Raw genomic sequence first — 17,309 nt, 5'->3', positions numbered from 1 at the left:
GGGTAGAGACCCACTCGTATTCGCAGCGCCTGGCGCGTAATTGGCGCTCAGTTAACAGGACGGTTGAATGAATGGATGAATGATTGTTGGGCGGTGTAGACCGAGAGCCTGGCGAGGACGGACACACGCACGCACTCCACACACAGCGTTTCGCGGACACCCACCGCGGCGCACGCACCCCAGGACACAGACCCTCTCGAGCACCCCGCGCCCACGTGGTCTGAACGCACGACCTCGGCCCTGCCTCGCGCGTCCGGCCGCGGAGCAGTACCCAACTCCCGTTCTCGACGGCGGGCAGGGGGCGCTGCGCGTCCAGGCGCTCCGAGGGGGCGGGCCCGGGTCGGGGCGGGGCCGGCCGGGCTTCCAGGCCTGGGCTCTGGCCGCCCGCGCCACCCGGCCGCTCCGGGGACGGGCTGGGGCGGGGCGCGGCGGCAGGAAACGGGGCGGGGACTCGCGGAGGCGTTGGGGACGAGAGAGGGCGCGGCCAACTCCCGGGGGGACGGCAGGCCGAGAGCGCGGCGCCCGGGCCTGGCGCCGAGCCTGAGCCCGCCGGACGGGAGGCGGCCCCGCCGCGGGCTCGGCTCCGGCCCCAGCCCCGCCAGCATGGCCGGCCGGACCGTACGGGCCGAGACCCGGAGCCGGGCCAAGGATGACATCAAGAAGGTGATGGCGACCATCGAGAAGGTCCGGAGATGGTGAGCGCTGCCCGGGGGCCAGGGACGGGACACGGCGGGACCACCACCACCTAAGGCGTCTAAGCTGCCCTCGCCAGCTCTGGGCCCCGGTGTTCGCTGTATCCCCGCCCACTAGCTTTGCCCTGGATCCACAGGGCTCTGTCCCCGTTCCTCTGGCTACTCCTGAGGGTCTACAAAGCGTGGTCCCCAGTCGTGCCCTCCCAGAGCGGGAGCCCCCGTTTGTGCCCCGCCCCCTAAAGCTTTGACACCCCTCCTGCAAGTGCGCCCCGAGATCTGCAGGTCTCTGATCCCGGGTCAGGCCCATAGCCACGCCCCCCCATGTGTGCCCCAGGGGTCCGCAGAGCCAGGGCCCCAAATCATATCCTCTCTCTAGAGGCACCCACCGCCTGTGCCCTGAGGTTTGCAGGGCTCTCTTTCTCCATGTAACTATGCCCCATTAGCAAAACTGTTGCTACCCTCCTGTGCCTCCCCAACCTCTGCAGGTACCCCCAGATGTGTCCAGCTCCTAGGGGGGTGGGTCTCCCCTCAGGCCTCTCTGACCCAGTCCCCCACCCTCCCACAGGGAGAAGCGATGGGTGACTGTGGGCGACACTTCCCTTCGTATCTTCAAGTGGGTGCCAGTGGTGGACCCCCAGGAGGAGGTGAGCAACCCCCATTCCCACAAGGCCCTGCATCTGTGCAACCTCAGGCAAGCTCCTCCCCACCCTGACCTCTACCTCCAGCTCCCAGAGACCTCAGATGCACCAGAACAGGCAGATGGGAACCATCATTAGCAGCTCCTCTCCTTTTTCCCTCTTTTCTGTTCCACACCCTAAGTTTGAGCCCTTTTGCTTCTCAGTGCCTCAGTTTCCTTAGGTGTATGGTGGGGCTTTCCAAGAGCTCTGACCCTAATCCTCTAACCCCCAGGAGCGAAGGCGGGCAGGTGGCGGGGCAGAGAGATCCCGTGGCCGGGAACGTCGGGGCAGGGGCGCCAGTCCCCGAGGGGGTGGCCCTCTCATCCTGCTGGATCTCAATGGTAGGTAGGGATCCTGGAATGCGGTGGGCTGTGGGGACTGAAGGAGTGTATTAGGGATCTCAGGCCAACCATCTCGGCTCTTGCTCCCACAGATGAGAACAGCAACCAGAGTTTCCATTCGGAAGGTTCCCTGCAAAAGGGCACAGAGCCCAGTCCTGGGGGCACCCCCCAGCCCAGCCGCCCCGTGTCACCTGCTGGACCCCAAGAAGGGGTCCCTGAGGAGGCTCAGCCCCCACGGCTGGGCCAAGAGAGAGGTAGGACCAGGTACCTCCCAGGAGCCCTCTCCTCTAAGTCCTGTCTTCTCCAGAGTCTAACCTACCAGCTTATACCTATACCTGCTCCCCATCTTGTGCACCTTCCTCAAGGTGCCTTCCGACTCCTGCAGAATCTCCCTGTAGCTGCTGTCTCATTCCTCTGGTCTCTTAGGATCTATAGATGACATATCACTGTCTGAGACTTTCATGTAAATTAATTTTTTACTAGTTTATCTTTCTCCTCACTCTCATGTCAGTTTCCTGAATGTTGGGCCCATATTAATCCTTTTTTTTTCTTTTTTTTGAGACAGGGTCTCACTGTGTCACCTAGGCTGGAGTGGTGCAGTGGTGTGATCATAGCTCACTGCAGCCTTGAACTTCCTGGGCTCAAGCGATCCTCCCGCCTCAGCCTCCCAAGTAGCTGGGACCACAGGCATATGCCATTTGTATTTTTTGTAGAGGCAAGGTTTCACCATGTTGCCCAGGCTGGTCTCAAACTCACTGACTCAAGCGATCCTCCATCTTCAGCCTCCCAAAGTGCTGGGATTACAGGTGTGAGCCATCACAACCATACCCGGCCCCCCCCACCTTTCTTTTTTTAGAGACAAGTTCTCTGTCACCCAGGCTAGAGTGCACTGGTGCAATCATAGCTCACTGCAGCCTCAAACTCCTGGGCTCAAGGGATCCTCTGGCCCCAGTCTCCCAAGTAGCTGGGGACTACAGGTGTGTGCCACCACACCCAGCTAACTCTTAAATTTTTTGTAAAGATAGGGTCTCGCTATGTTGCGAAGGCTGGTTTCGAACTCCTGGCCTGAAATGATCCTCCTGTCTCAGCCTCCCAAGGTGCTGGGATTATAGGCATGAGTCACTGTGCTTGGCCCTATGTGATCTTGTTCACTACTGTATTCTCAGAATAATATGGGACACATAGTAGGTGCTCAGTAAATATCTGTTGAGTGAATAAATAATAGTGATAGTCATAGGGGTGATTAATAATAATAGGAATAACAACAGTATTTATTGAGCTCTTACTGTGTGCCAGGCGCCCTGGTAAACACTTTACATGATTGGGTTTTTTTCTTTTCTTTTCTTTTCTTTTTTTCCTTTGAGAGAGTTTCACTCTTGCCCAGGCTAGAGTGCAATGGCACAATCTTGGCTCACTGCAACCTTCACCTCCCAGGTTCAGGCAGTTCTCCTGCCTCAGCCTCCTGGGTAGCTGGGAATATAGGCATGAACCACCATGCTCGGCTAGTTTTGTATTTTTAGTAGAGATGGGGTTTCGCCATGTTTTGCCAGCCTCGAACTCCTGACCTCAGGTGGTCTGCCCACCTCGGCCTCCCAAAGTGCTGGGACTACAGGCATGAGCCACCATGCCCAGCCTTTTTTTGTTGTTGTTGTTGAGATGGAGTCTTGCTCTGTTGCCCAGGCTGGACTGCAGTGGTGTGATATCGGCTCACTGCAACCTCTGCCTCCCAGGTTCAAGCGATTCTTCTGCCTCAGCCTCCCAAGTAGCTGGGATTACAGGCATGCCCCCACACCCAGCTAATTTTTTTTGTTTTTTTTGTTTTTGTTTTTTTTTGTTTTTGTTTTGAGACGGAGTCTCGCTCTGTCACCCAGACTGGAGTGCAATGGCCGGATCTCAGCTCACTGCAAGCTCCGCCTCCCGGGTTCACGCCATTCTCCTGCCTCAGCCTCCCGAGTAGCTGGGGACTACAGGCGCCCACCACCTTGCCCATCTAGTTTTTTGTATTTTTTTTAGTAGAGATGGGGTTTCACCGTGTTAGCCAGGATGGTCTCGATCTCCTGACCTTGTGATCCGCCCGTCTCGGCCTCCCAAGTGCTGGGATTACAGGCTTGAGCCACCGCGCCCGGCCTGTTTTTGTTTGTTTTTGAGATGGAGTTTCATTCTTGTTGCCAGGCTGGAGTGCAATGGCACAATCTCAGCTCACCACAACCTCTACCTCCGGGTTCAAGCGATTCTCCTGCCTCAGCCTCCCGAGTAGCTGAGATTACAGGCATGTGCCACCATGCCCCGCTAATTTTGTATTTTTAGTAGAGATGGGGTTTTTCCATGTTGGCCAGGCTGGTCTTGAACTCCTGACTTCAGGTGATCTGCCTGCCTCAGCCTTCCAAAGTGCTGGGATTACAGGCGTGAGCCACCATGCTGGCCTAATTTTTGTATTTTTAGTAGAGATGGGGTTTCGCCATGTTTTGCCAGCCTCGAACTCCTGACCTCAGGTGGTCTGCCCACCTCGGCCTCCCAAAGTGCTGGGACTACAGGCATGAGCCACCATGCCCAGCCTTTTTTTGTTGTTGTTGTTGAGATGGAGTCTTGCTCTGTTGCCCAGGCTGGACTGCAGTGGTGTGATATCGGCTCACTGCAACCTCTGCCTCCCAGGTTCAAGCGATTCTTCTGCCTCAGCCTCCCAAGTAGCTGGGATTACAGGCATGCCCCCACACCCAGCTAATTTTTTTTGTTTTTTTTGTTTTTGTTTTTGTTTTTGTTTTTGTTTTGAGACGGAGTCTCGCTCTGTCACCCAGACTGGAGTGCAATGGCCGGATCTCAGCTCACTGCAAGCTCCGCCTCCCGGGTTCACGCCATTCTCCTGCCTCAGCCTCCCGAGTAGCTGGGACTACAGGCGCCCACCACCTTGCCCATCTAGTTTTTTGTATTTTTTTTAGTAGAGATGGGGTTTCACCGTGTTAGCCAGGATGGTCTCGATCTCCTGACCTTGTGATCCGCCCGTCTCGGCCTCCCAAAGTGCTGGGATTACAGGCTTGAGCCACCGCGCCCGGCCTGTTTTTGTTTGTTTTTGAGATGGAGTTTCATTCTTGTTGCCCAGGCTGGAGTGCAATGGCACAATCTCAGCTCACCACAACCTCTACCTCCCGGGTTCAAGCGATTCTCCTGCCTCAGCCTCCCGAGTAGCTGAGATTACAGGCATGTGCCACCATGCCCCGCTAATTTTGTATTTTTAGTAGAGATGGGGTTTTTCCATGTTGGCCAGGCTGGTCTTGAACTCCTGACTTCAGGTGATCTGCCTGCCTCAGCCTTCCAAAGTGCTGGGATTACAGGCGTGAGCCACCATGCCTGGCCTAATTTTTGTATTTTTAGTAAAGATGGAGTTTCACCATGTTGGCCTGGCTAGTCTCGAACTTCTGACCTCAGGTAATCCACCCGCCTCTGCCTCCCAAAGTGCTAGGATTACAGGTGTGAGCCACCGTGCCCAGCCAACACTTTATGTGTTTTTTTCGCATCTAATTTTCACTACAACCTTATAAGGGTGATGATCTTGTTATGATCCCTATTTATAGATGAGGAAACCGAGACCCAGCGAAGTAACTCAGCCAGTGAGCCAGCATCTTGGGCCTGGGTCCTCCTCAGCTCTGCATTTTTTCTTTTCCCCCTTTGAGACAGAGTCTCACTCTGTCGCCCAGGCTGGAGTGCAGTGGCACGATCTCACTCACTGCAACCTCCGCCTCCCAAGTTCAAGCAATTCTCCTGCCTCAGCCTCCTGAGTAGCTGGGATTACAGGTGGACATCACCACACCTGGCTAATTTTTGTATTTTTAGTAGAGATGGGGTTTCACCATGTTGGACAGGCTGGTCTTGAACTCCTGACCTCGTGATCTACCTGCCTTGGCCTCCCAAAATGCTGACATTACAGGTTTGAGCCACTGTGCCCAGCCAGCTCTGCTTTCTTCCATGCAGTCAAACCCGTCTGGTTGGCACCTCTTCCTCCCAGGCCCTGCCCTGTCCCTGGCCTTCCCATCTCTCACCCGTTTTTGGTTCCAGCTGGTCTCTTCTAGTCACTCCGACACAGCTGCCAGAACAACTTTTTCCTTAATATTTTTTAAGCTTTGCTTTTTTGTTTTGGAGACAAGGTCTCACTCTGTCACTCAGGCTGGAAGGCAGTGGCGTGATCATGGCTCACTGCAGCCTTGGATTCCTGGGCTCAGTCAGCCTCCTGAGTAGCTGGGACTACAGGCATGCATCACCATGCTCAGCTAATTAGTGTTGTTATTTTTTATAGAGATAGAGTCTTACTATGTTGCCCAGGCTGGTCTCAAACTCCTGGGCTCAAGTGATCCTCCTCCCTCAGCCTCCCAGAATGTGAAACCCTGTCTGTACTAAAAATACAAAAAATTAGCCAGACATGGTGGCACACACCTGTAATCCCATCTATTAGGGAGGCTGAGGCAGGAGAATTGCTTGTCCTGCTTGAACCTAGGAGGCGGAGGCTGCAGTGAGCCGAGATTGCGCCACTGCACTCCAGCCTGGGTAACACAGTGAGACTCCATCTCAAAAACAAAAACAAACAAACAAACAAACAAAAGGAACATCCTGATGTGGGACCGTGGGCTGGGTCTGGGTCTAGATAGTGCCAAGCCCTTATATACCTTTGCTAATATAAAAACGGTAGCAAGCATTTATTGAGCACTTACTGTGTGCCAACCAGAGTGCTTTACCTGCATCCACTCATCTGACCCTCACAACAGCCACATGAGGTAATTACTATCATTATCCCCATTTTACAGATGGGGAAACTGAGGCCCGTGGAAATTAAGTAGCTGGCCCAAGGTCAGGATTTGAACCGAGGCAGTCCAAGCCCAGAATCTGTGGCAACTTAGCACACATTCCCTCTGCCTCACATGTCGTACTTTCCTGTCTGTCCACCGCATCAAGCCCCACTCACCCTCGAGCTCCCACGTCAGTGTTCCCTCCTCTGCTTCCTGGGGCACAGCCAGGTTCCTGCTCTGTCCTTTCTGCTCCCGTGGCCCTCTGCCTTCTGTGACTGGGGCCTGTGACCATCTGTTTCCCCCACTGTCTGTGCTGCTGGCACAGAGTGGCTGTTCAGGGATGTTTGTTACCTTGACGTTCCAGATCCCGGGGGCATAACTGCTGGCAGCACCGACGAACCCCCAATGCTGACCAAGGAGGAACCTGTTCCAGAACTGCTGGAAGCTGAGGTGAGAGAGGCCAGAAGGCTAGACTCCTGGTTCTTGGAGGGAATGGGGGATCTGAGGCAGCCGAAGGCTTGGAGCCTGCATCCTGAGGCCCTGGAGGAGAGGCAGACCTGGGACCGAGCTGAAGGCTTAGGGGCTGGGTTCTTGGGACTGAAAAAGAAAGGGTGTTTCAGAGACAAAGTGCTAAGGGCTGGATCAGGGCTGATTTGAGACCATTAAAAGCCTGACAAAGCCGGGCATGGTGGCTCATGCCTGTAATCCCAGCACTTTGGGAGGCCGAGGCGGGTGGATCATGAGGTCAGGAGATCGAGACCATCCTGGCTAACACGGTGAAACCCCGTCTCTACTAAAAACACAAAAAATTAGCCGGGCGTGGTGGCACGTGCCTGTAGTCCCAGCTACTCGGGAGGCTGAGGCAGGAGAATTGCTTGAACCCGGGAGGTGGAGGCTGCAGTGAGCCGAGATCGCGCCACTGCACTCCAGCCTGGGTGACAGTGAGACTCCTTCTCAAAAATAAATAAATAAATAAAGCCTGACAAAATCATCGTGCTCCTCCATGCATTTTCAAAAAATATCAAAAAAATCTTAACTGTAAAATTAGCGTAAGAAAATCCCTCATAAACCTCTGACGTTTCTCACGAAGCTACCTCGATGCATTTTCAGAAATATCAAGTATCAGGTTCGTTCCTCCACACAGTGTCACTGTCGTTGTTGTTTTTGGTGCCTGCTTCCTCTGCATCCTGGGCATCTGGCCCTGGGCTTGCCTCCTGGGCCCAGGAGGGGAGGGGAGTAGAGGCTTTGGAGAAGGTAGAGGCTCGGAGGCTGGACGCCTGGGTTCGGTGGAGCTCACGCCTGTCCACCCTTCCTCTCCAGGCCCCCGAAGCTTACCCCGTCTTTGAGCCAGTGCCACCTGTCCCTGAGGCAGCCCAGGGTGACACAGAGGACTCGGAGGGCGCCCCCCCACTCAAGCGCATCTGCCCAAATGCCCCCGACCCCTGAGAAGCCGGCCTGCCTGTCCTGTTGCCCCAGGGGCCCCTTTGGCTTTTTACAAATAAAGACCCTTTTGTAATTTTGTGTCATGTCATTTCCCCGTCAGGGCTGGGGAGGGTCTTTGGAGACAGTTTTGTCTCATGCTCCATTGCTCAGATGGGGTCACTGAGGCTCTGAGAGGACCTTCCTGTAGTCACACCGCAAGGCAGTTGTGCTGGGGGCTTGAGCCAGGACCTTGCCTCCCAGTACTTCCCGGGTCTGCCCTATCTCCCAACCTTCACCTCTTCCTCTGAGAGGAGGCCCAGGACCTCTCTTCTTGCTCAGCCCTCACCTGGGCCTAACAGTTATCAAAACTCTGGGTAGCTAGGCCATGATTCTTTTTTTTTTTTTTTTTTTTTGAGACACAGACTTGCTCTGTTGCCCAGGCAGGAGTGCAGTAGTGCAATCATGGCTCACTGCAGCCTTGACGTCCCACCTCAGCCTCCCAAGTAGCCGGGACCACAGGTGCATGCCACCACACCCAGCTAATTTTATTTATTTATTTAATTATCACTATTTTTCTTTAGAGAGTTTTGCTCTTGTTGCCTAGGCTGGAGTGCAATGGCATAATCTCAGCTCACTGCAAACTCTGCCTCCTGGGTTCAAGCAAGTCTCCTGCCTCAGCCTCCTGAGTAGCTGTGATTAGAGGCACCTGCCACCACGCCCAGCTAATTTTTGTATTTTTAGTAGAGACTGGGTTTTGCCATGTAGGCCAGGCTGGTCTCAAACTCCTGACCACAGGTGATTTGCCTGCCTTGGCCTTCCGAAGTGCTGTGATTACAGGCATGAGCCACCACGCCCAGCCCGCTGATTTTATTTTTTGTAGACATGGGATCTCGCTACATTGCCCAGGCTGGTCTTAAACTCCTGGGCTCAAGTGTTCCTCCTGCCTTGGCCTCCTAAAGTGTTTGGATTACAGGTGCAAGCCATTGCGCCCAGCCTATTCACATTTCATACATAATAACACAGAGGACCAGAGGGACTTGGGGGCCTGGGATGACCAACCCATTCCCTGCCCTGAGGAAGCCACTCCTCCACCCGGGATGCCTGTCCACACTTCTGGTTGGGTCTAACTTATCCCCATCTCAATCACCATCTCTGACAAGCCTTCCCTGACTCCAGGCTCAGTGAGTTTCCCCTTTTTTGAGCTTTAGCAACCTCTTGGGCTTTGTTCTCCTTGTTTCAGCATTTATCAGGCTGTTCTGGGACCCGTGGTTTGTGTGTGCGTCTTGTCTACGAGGCTGTGGGCTCCTGAGGGGGCCCCCACACAACACTGGGAACAGCGCAGTCCCAGCAGCTGCTTCATGAATACATGAATGGCCTGGGGTTTTCCAGGCAGGCTTCTCTGAGGAGGTGGCATGTGAGCTGGGCTCTGAGACATGAACCCCTGTGCTAGAACTCAAGTCAGAAGCCCTGGTTCAAGTCCTGGCTCTGTTACTCCCTGAGTGGCTCTAGGCAGGCTGTTTCTACTCTCAGCATTAGTTTGTTCATCTGAGCAATAGGAACAATAACTAGGCCTCATCTGCCCCAAGAGTTTGTGGGAACCTTCAAGTAATATAAGGCCCTCTCACTCTGTGCCTGTAGGGTCATGTATACTGGCCCTATTTTTATTTTTAACGAAGAAAGATACTGAGGTTCAGAGAGGACCAAACTGAAACTTTAAAGAGGCTTTGGCCGGGCGCGGTGGCTCAAGCCTGTAATCCCAGCACTTTGGGAGGCCGAGACGGGCGGAGCACGAGGTCAGGAGATCGAGACCATCCTGGCTAATACGGTGAAACCCCGTCTCTACTAAAAAAATACAAAAAACTAGCCGGGCGCGTTGGCGGGCGCCTGTAGTCCCAGCTACTTGGGAGGCTGAGGCAGGAGAATGGCGGGAACCTGGGAGGCGGAGCTTGCAGTGAGCTGAGATCTGGCCACTGCACTCCAGCCTGGGCGACAGAGCGAGACTCCGTCTCAAAAAATAAATAAATAAATAAAGAGGCTTTAAAAACTGTAGGCTAGGTGTGGTGGCTCACACCTGTAATCCCAGGCCTTTGGGAGGCACAGGTGGGAGGACTGCTTGAGGCCAGGAGTTTGAGACCAGCTTGAGCAACATAGCGAGACAAAAAAATGAAAAAATTAGCCAGGCATACTGGTGTGCGCCTGTAGTCCAAGCTTCTCGGGAGGCTGAGGTGGGAAGATTGCGTGAGCCCTGGAAGTCAAGGCTGCAGTGAATGATGATTGCACCACTGCGCTCCACTCTGGGCAACAAAGCAAGACCCTGTCTAAACAAAGGAAATGTAAGGATGCTTCCCACAGCAGCTGCAGTGGTGATGGTGGAGCCAGCACTGTCCAAGGAAGCCAGGCTTGCTGCAATGTAGTGTAACTGTTTCTTATCGCTGCTGTTAACAAATTGCCACACATATAGGGGCTTAAAGCCACAGACATTAGCCAGGCATGGTGGCTCATGCCTATAATCCCAGCACCTTGGGAGGCCGAGGTGGGTGGATCACCTGAGGTCAAGAGTTTGAGACCAGCCTGACCAACAAGGTGAAACCCATCTCTACTAAAAATACAAAAATTAGCTGGGCGTGGTGGCGGGCACCTGTAATCCCTGTTACTCGGAAAGCTGAGACAGGAGAATTGCTTGAATTCGGGAGGTTGCAGTGAGCCGAGATTGCGCCACTGCACTCCAGCCTGGGTGATGGAGCAAGACTCCATCTCAAAAAAAAAAGAAAAAAAAGGCACAGACATTGACTCTCTTATAGTTCTGGAGAAGTCCAAAGTTAGTCTCACTGGGTTAAAGTCAAGGTTTCAGCAGTAGTTCCCTCCAGAGGAGGATCTCTTTCTTTGCTTTTCTGGCTTCTGGAGGCCACCTGCATTCCTTGGCTTGTGGCCCCTCCCTCATCTCAAATCAGTGTAGCATCTTCCAATCTCTCTCTATCGTCACATCTTCTCTAACTCTCCTGCCTCCCTCCTCCAAGGATCCTGTGAGGACACTGGACCCACTTGAATAATCTAGAACACTCTTCCTATCTCAAGATCCTTAGTTTCATCACACCTACAAAAGCCCATGTGCCGTATAAAGCAACACATGCACAGATTCTGGGGATTCGGATGTGGACTTCTTTGGAGGGCCATTCTTCATGGTAATGTCGGCTGTTTGCTGCGTGTGTGGCCACCTCATGACTCCCCTCAACCACTCCCAAGGGAGGAGAATGTTCTGTAGATAGGAAAGTCCCTTGTGTGGGTTAGTGGTACAGTGTTAAAGCTCAAAATTCAGGTTCCGGGTTTGAATCTCAGCATCTGCATTCATTTGTTGTATGACCTTGAGCAAGTGACTGAACCTTTCTGTGCCACTGTTTTCTCATCTATAAAATGGAGATAAAAAGCCGGGCACGGTGGCTCACACCTGTAATCCCAGCACTTTGGAAGGCCGAGGTGGTTGGATTACTGAGGTCAGGAGTTCAAAACCGGCCTAATCAACATGGTGAAACCCCGTCACCACTAAAAATAGAAAAATTACTTGGGCGTGTTTGTGGGCGCCTGTAATCTCAGCTACTCAGGAGACTTAGGCAGGAGAATCTCTTGAACCCGGGAGGAGGAGGTTGCAGTGAGCCAAGATCGTGCCATTGCACTCCAGCCTGGGCAACAGAGGGACACTCCGTCTCAAAAAAAAAAAAAAAAAAAGGCAGATAACAGTGACATCAGCCTGGTGAGAGTATTCTGAGAGTTAATTAGGCCACACATGGAGAGAGAGCCCTTGGCCTGGGACGTAATAAGTGCTCAACAAATGGCAGGTTTTGTCCTATTGCCCCATTTTACAGATGAGGATACCAGAGACTCTCCTGCCCCTGAGGCTGGGGACAGAAGCCTGGTCCCGGATGGGGTGTCCATTTCTGAGCAGCCTTGAGAAGCTAACATTTGAGTCTCCCCTATTCTTGTCCCTCTCCTGGTCACGGGGTCTAGGAAACTGTCCTGAGCCCAGGCATGCCCCCACCCTCTCGGTGACCCATTCTTTGACCTGGTTTAAAAGCCAGTTTGGGCTTGGCGTGGTGGCTCATGCTTGTAATCCCAGCACTTTGGGAAGCCGAGGCAGGTGGATCACTTGAGGTCAGGAGTTCGAGACCAGCCTGGCTAACATGGTGAAACCCTGTCTCTACTAAAAATACAAAAATTAGCCAGCCATGGTGGTGTGTGCCTGTAGTCCCAGCTACTCGGGAGGTTGAGGCAGGAGAATCACTTGAACCTGGGAGGCAGAGGTTGCCTGGGCAACAGAGCGAGAGTCCATCTCAACCAAAAAAAAAAAAAAGCCAGTTTGGCTGGATATGGTGGCTCACACCTGGAATCCCAGCACTTTGGGAGGCTGAGGCGGGAGTTTCACTTGAGCCCAGGAGGTTGAGGCTGCAGTAAGATATGATTGTATCACTGCACTCCAGCTTGCATGACTGTATCTTAACAAAAATAGTGAACATGGTAAATTTAAAAAGCTATCTCTTCCAGAGCCACAGCCCTTATTTATCACCTTGCTGTCCCCTTCCCACCTCCTCCCCAAGTCCACACTCTCTTTGTGGAAATGCTTCTACTCCTGGCTCTCAGGCCCCACCTCTGGGGCTCACTGACTCCTCCCCTCTGAGCCCTCATCTGTCCTTGGCCACTCCCCTCTTCCTGGTCTGGGAACTGTCTCTTGCCCTGGCCTTGCTTCTCTTTGTGCACACTCTCCCTGCTAGGTCCCACCTGCCCTTTGAATCAACAGTTCCTCATTCTCTGACTCTAAGTTCCGCCCCCACCTCCAGACTCCAGGAGCCAAATGGCTGCATCATCACATCTCCATTGGGATATCCCAGAGACCCAAGCTTTATCCTCCCCGCAACCTATTCCTACCATCCCAGGAGTCAGCCAAAATGGTGACACCAGGAGTCAGAGTCACCTTCCAGGAACCACCACATCCTGCAGGGTCTCTGTCTTAAGTAATTTTCCAGTTAGCCCCTTTCTTCAGGGCAACGCTGCTTTACTAGGTGCCAACAAAACTAACAGCCTCCTGGTGGGCTTCCCTGCCTCCCTCTTGCCCACCTCCAATCCATGCTTCACCCAGTAGCTCGGCAATCTTCCAGAAACCCAAATCTGTCTGTGCCACTGCCCCCAGTTAGAACCTTCCTGTCCCCACTACCTGCAGAATGGAGCTCACAGCCTGCTGCGTACCCACACCTGCAACCACTCTCTGAACTGCTCACAGCCCCCAGATGCCTGCTGCTGTCTCTCACCCCTTGGGTTTTGCTCACACTGGCTGCCCCACCAGGAAAGCCCCTCCCATCCCCTCTTCACCTGGCAGATGCCAACGCAGTTTTCAAGCCTCAGCTTCTGGAGTGTCTCTTCTGCCTTCCCTCAGCCCCTCACCCATCCTCTGCTGCGTCATGGAGTGGTGGCTGTTGCTTTGTAATGGTCCGTGTCTGCTTGGGTCTTCAGCACCAGCCTGGAAGCCCCAGGAGGGCAGAGGATTCCCTTTATTCATAGCAATAGGTACTTATTGTGCGCTTACTGTTTGCTGGGCACTGTTCTAGAACCTGAGGATGCAGCATAAAGAGCACAGAATAAATGGCCAGGCATGGTGGCTAGCACTTTTGGAGGCCGAGCACTTTGGGAGGCTGAGCACTCTGGGAGGCTGAGGTGAGCGGATCACCTGAGGTCAGGAGTCCAAAACCAGTCGGGCCAACATGGTGAAACCCTGCGTCTGCTAAAAATACAATAAAATTAGCCAGGTGTGGTAGTGGGCGCCTATCATCCCAGCTACTCAGGGAGGCTGAGATGGGAGAATCACTTGAACCCAGGAGGCGGAGGTTGCAGTGAGCCTAGACCGTACCACTGCACTCCAGCCTCGGTGAGTGAGATTCTGTCTCAAAAAAAAAAGAACACAGAAAAAAAAAAAAAAATCCCTGCCCTCATGGCATCTGCCTTCAGGCAGTTATATCCTAAGCAGGAAGTTAGAGTGCTCTGGAAAAAGAAAGCACAGCAAGGGAGATGAGGAAAGAGCAGGGTGTGATTTTAAGCTGGGTCAAGGCGGGGGCCTCACTGAGGCAAAGGCTGAATAAAAGATGGAAGGAGGTGAGGGAGAGAGCCTTGCAAGTATCTGGGGAAGAGCATTCCAGGCAGAGGGAATGGCCAGGGTGAAGGAGAGCCAGTGTGGCTGGAGCGGAGGGAGGGAGGGGCCGGGGAGTGAGTTCAGGTCGGCTGGGCCTGGCAGGCAGGGCAAGCAAGCCCTTAATCTATCCTTCACACTGGGAGAGTGAAAACAAGGGCAGTACTAATCACGCCCTTCAGAAGACAGGCAGAAGCTGGGCCAGCAGAACTTATGGTCACCCTGCTCGGAGGCCAGTGTCAGGACTTGGCTTTTCCTCTGGGTATCATGGAGGGTTCTGAGCAGAAAAGCATAATCAGATTTAGGTTTTGTTCTCGTTTTTTTTTGTTGTTGTTGTTTTTTGTTTTTTTTTGGTGACAGAGTCTCACTCTGTCGCCCAGGGTGGAGTGCAGAGGCGCAATCTCTGCTCACTGCAACCAGTGCCTCCCGGGTTCAAGTGATTTTCCTGCCTCAGCCTCCCAAGTAGCTGGGATTATAGGCACTCGCCACCACACCCAGCTAATTTTGTATTTTTAGTAGAGACAGTGTTTCACCATGTTGGTCAGGCTGGTCTCAAACTCCTGACCTCAGGTGATCCACCTGCATGGGCCTTGCAAAGTGCTGGAATTATAGGTATGAGCCACTGTGCCCGGCCTGCATGCACATTGTTAACTAGAGCCCAGTATTCATTCATAGTTTTTCCCCCCTCTTTGATGTAAAATATCCATATAGTAAAATGCATAGGTGTTAACTGCATGATTCAGTGAATTTTAACAAAAGCGTAGTGCCAGGTGTGGTGGCTCACTAAGAGGCCAAGGCAGGAAGATCATTTGAGTCCAGAAGTTTAAGACCATCGTGGGCAACATAGTGAGACCTCATCTCTACAAAAACTTGAAACGTTGCAGTGAGTTATTGCCCCCTTCTCATCTCCAACTCCCCAGAGTCAACCACTATTCTGACTTTTTTATAAGACAGGGCCTTGATCTGCTGTCCAGTATCGGAGTACAGTGGCATATTCACAGCTCACTAATTTTTTTTTTTTTTTGTATGTTTTGCAGAGACGGGGGTCTCACCATATTGCCCAGGCTGGTCTTGAACTCCTGGGCTCAAGCGATCCACCTGCCTCTGCCTCCCAAAGTGCTAGGATTACAGGCGTGAGCCACCACACCTGGCCTGATTGTTTTAAAATAACAGATTGGGTCAACCTGTTCTGGAACTTCATGTAAATAGAATTAAGCAGTATGTAACTCTTATGCATCTGTTTTCTTTTACTCAGGCTAACATTCTTGAGGGTTGTCTAGATTCTTGTGTGGATCAGTAGTTTGTTCCTTTTTACTGCTAAATTATATTCCATAGGCCAGGATCACTCTGCTGGGTGAAGAAGAGATGGGCCCTGCCAGGGCGCAGAGACTCAGGTGAATGTACCCCAGGGAGATGGACAGCCTTTTCTTAGGAATTTCTAGAATGGGGAGTCTGTGGCATTAGTCTCCCCAGAAATCTGGGAAAACAGAACTACATCAGGAGAATCTAGCGTGACCAAGCATCCCTGTTTGCCCAGGACTTTCCTGGTTTTAGCACTGCAGATTCTGTGTCCCAGGAGACACCCCAGTCTTGAGCAAACTGGGATGGTGGATCACTGTCACCCTAGCAGGATCCTGCCACTGCCCTTGGGGCTTCCGGACCCTTTTCACACAAGATTACATTCTGTTCTCCTAAGGACTGATTTTCCTTAAACTCCAAACTAGGCTCCTTTTCTGTTCTAAAACTTCCCATGGCTTCCCATGGCTGTGCCTGGCAACTGAAAGGATATAGTCACTGGTAGTGGTTCTGAAACTGCTGCATACTGGAATCACGTGAGGAACATTTAAATATTCTGATGGCTGCCTTCCACCCCAGACTTTTTTTTTTTTTTTTTTTTGAGATGGAGTCTCGCTCTGTCACCCAGTCTGCAGTGCAGTGGCACAATCTTGGTTCACTGCAATCTCCGCCTCCCGGGTTCAAGCGAGTCTCCTGCCTCAGCCTCCTGAGTAGCTGGGACTACAGGCGCGTGCCACCACACCTGGCTAATTTTTGTATTTTTAGTAGAGACGGGGTTTCACCATGTTGGTCAGGCTGGTCTCAAGCACCTAACCTCGTGATCTGCCCACCTTGGCCTCCCAGAGTGGTAGGATTACAGGCATGAGCCACCGCACCCAGCCACCCCAGACATTTTTTTTTTTTTTTTGAGACGGAGTCTCGCTCTGTCGCCCAGGCTGGAGTGCAGTGGCACAATCTCAGCTTATTGCAACCTCTGCCTCCCAGGTTCCAGCTATTCTCCTGCCTCAGCCTCCCGAGTAGCTGGAACTATAGGCACGTGCCACGGCTAATTTTTTTTTTTCTTTTTTTTTTTTTCAGTAGAGACGAGGTTGCACCATGTTAGCCAGGATGGTCTCAATCTCCTGACCTTGTGATCCGTCTGCCTTGGCCTCCCAAAGTGCTGGGATTACAGGCGTGAGCCACCGCACCCGGCCCCACCCCCGACCTTTTAAATTGGTATTATGTGCAACCTGGGCCCTGGAATTTTTTGTTTTGTTTTGTTTTGTTGAGTCTTGAGTTTAGCTCTGTCGCCCAGGCTGGAGTGCAGTGGCATGCTCTTGGGTCACTGCAACCTCCACCTCCCAGGTTCAAGCCATTCTCGTGCCTCAGCCTCCCAAGTAGCTGGGATCACAGGTGATCGCCACCATGCCTGGCTAATTTTTTTATTTCTAGTAGAGACAGGATTTCACCACGTTGTCCAGGCTGGTCTCGAACTCCTGACCTCAGGTGATCCACCCACCGTGGCCTCACAAACTGCTGAGATTACAGGCATGAGTCACCGCGCCCGGCCAAGGGCCCTGGGATTTTTAAAATCTCCTCAGGTGACGCTAACATGCTGCAAAGCTTAGAGATGCCAGCCTGTGAATGTGATTTGTTTGGCTTACGTGGTGTTGAACATGTTGGCAACATTAAAATCAAGTGATTTCATATAAAAATCTGGACTCAGGCCGGGTGCCGTGGCTCACACTGTAATCCCAGCACTTTGGGAGGCTGAGGCAGGAGGACTGCTTGAGCCCAGGAGTTGAGAATACAGTGAGCTATGTGTTGCTACCCTTCAACCTGGGCAGCAGAGTGAGATCCTGTCTCCATCAAAAATAAAAAAAAGAATCTGGACTCCAGCTACCCTTGAAAGCAGATGTTCTGAGATACTGAGTTTGCCTCCTGGGGTGGTCATGGGG

General features: G+C 52.7%; 1 protein-coding gene across 1 annotated transcript; it reads left to right on the top strand.

The window, feature by feature from the left end:
• The first annotated feature begins 228 nt into the window (after positions 1 to 228).
• On the top strand, positions 229 to 8,001 carry BCL7C (BAF chromatin remodeling complex subunit BCL7C). Its single transcript, XM_033218161.1, has 6 exons — positions 229 to 695; positions 1,258 to 1,336; positions 1,602 to 1,710; positions 1,803 to 1,964; positions 6,850 to 6,935; positions 7,806 to 8,001. The coding sequence occupies exons 1-6, from the start codon at positions 604 to 606 to the stop codon at positions 7,929 to 7,931; spliced, it is 654 nt and encodes a 217-aa protein (XP_033074052.1). The 5' UTR covers positions 229 to 603; the 3' UTR covers positions 7,932 to 8,001.
• The last annotated feature ends 9,308 nt before the right edge of the window (positions 8,002 to 17,309 follow it).

The sequence above is a fragment of the Trachypithecus francoisi genome, unplaced genomic scaffold (genome assembly GCF_009764315.1).
Source record: "Trachypithecus francoisi isolate TF-2019V2 unplaced genomic scaffold, Tfra_2.0 Lachesis_group10, whole genome shotgun sequence".
Lineage (NCBI taxonomy): Eukaryota > Metazoa > Chordata > Mammalia > Primates > Cercopithecidae > Trachypithecus > Trachypithecus francoisi.
The sequence above is the reverse complement of the archived record's forward strand: the minus strand, read 5'-3'. Positions and strand labels throughout refer to the sequence as shown.

Coding starts and splice junctions, on each gene's coding strand:
- BCL7C (XM_033218161.1), top strand. CDS start 604: ATGGCCGGCCGGACCGTACGGGCCGAGACCCGGAGCCGGGCCAAGGAT. Junction 1,711..1,802: donor CATCCTGCTGGATCTCAATG/GTAGGTAGGGAT, acceptor TTGCTCCCACAG/ATGAGAACAGCAACCAGAGT. Junction 1,965..6,849: donor ACGGCTGGGCCAAGAGAGAG/GTAGGACCAGGT, acceptor TTGACGTTCCAG/ATCCCGGGGGCATAACTGCT.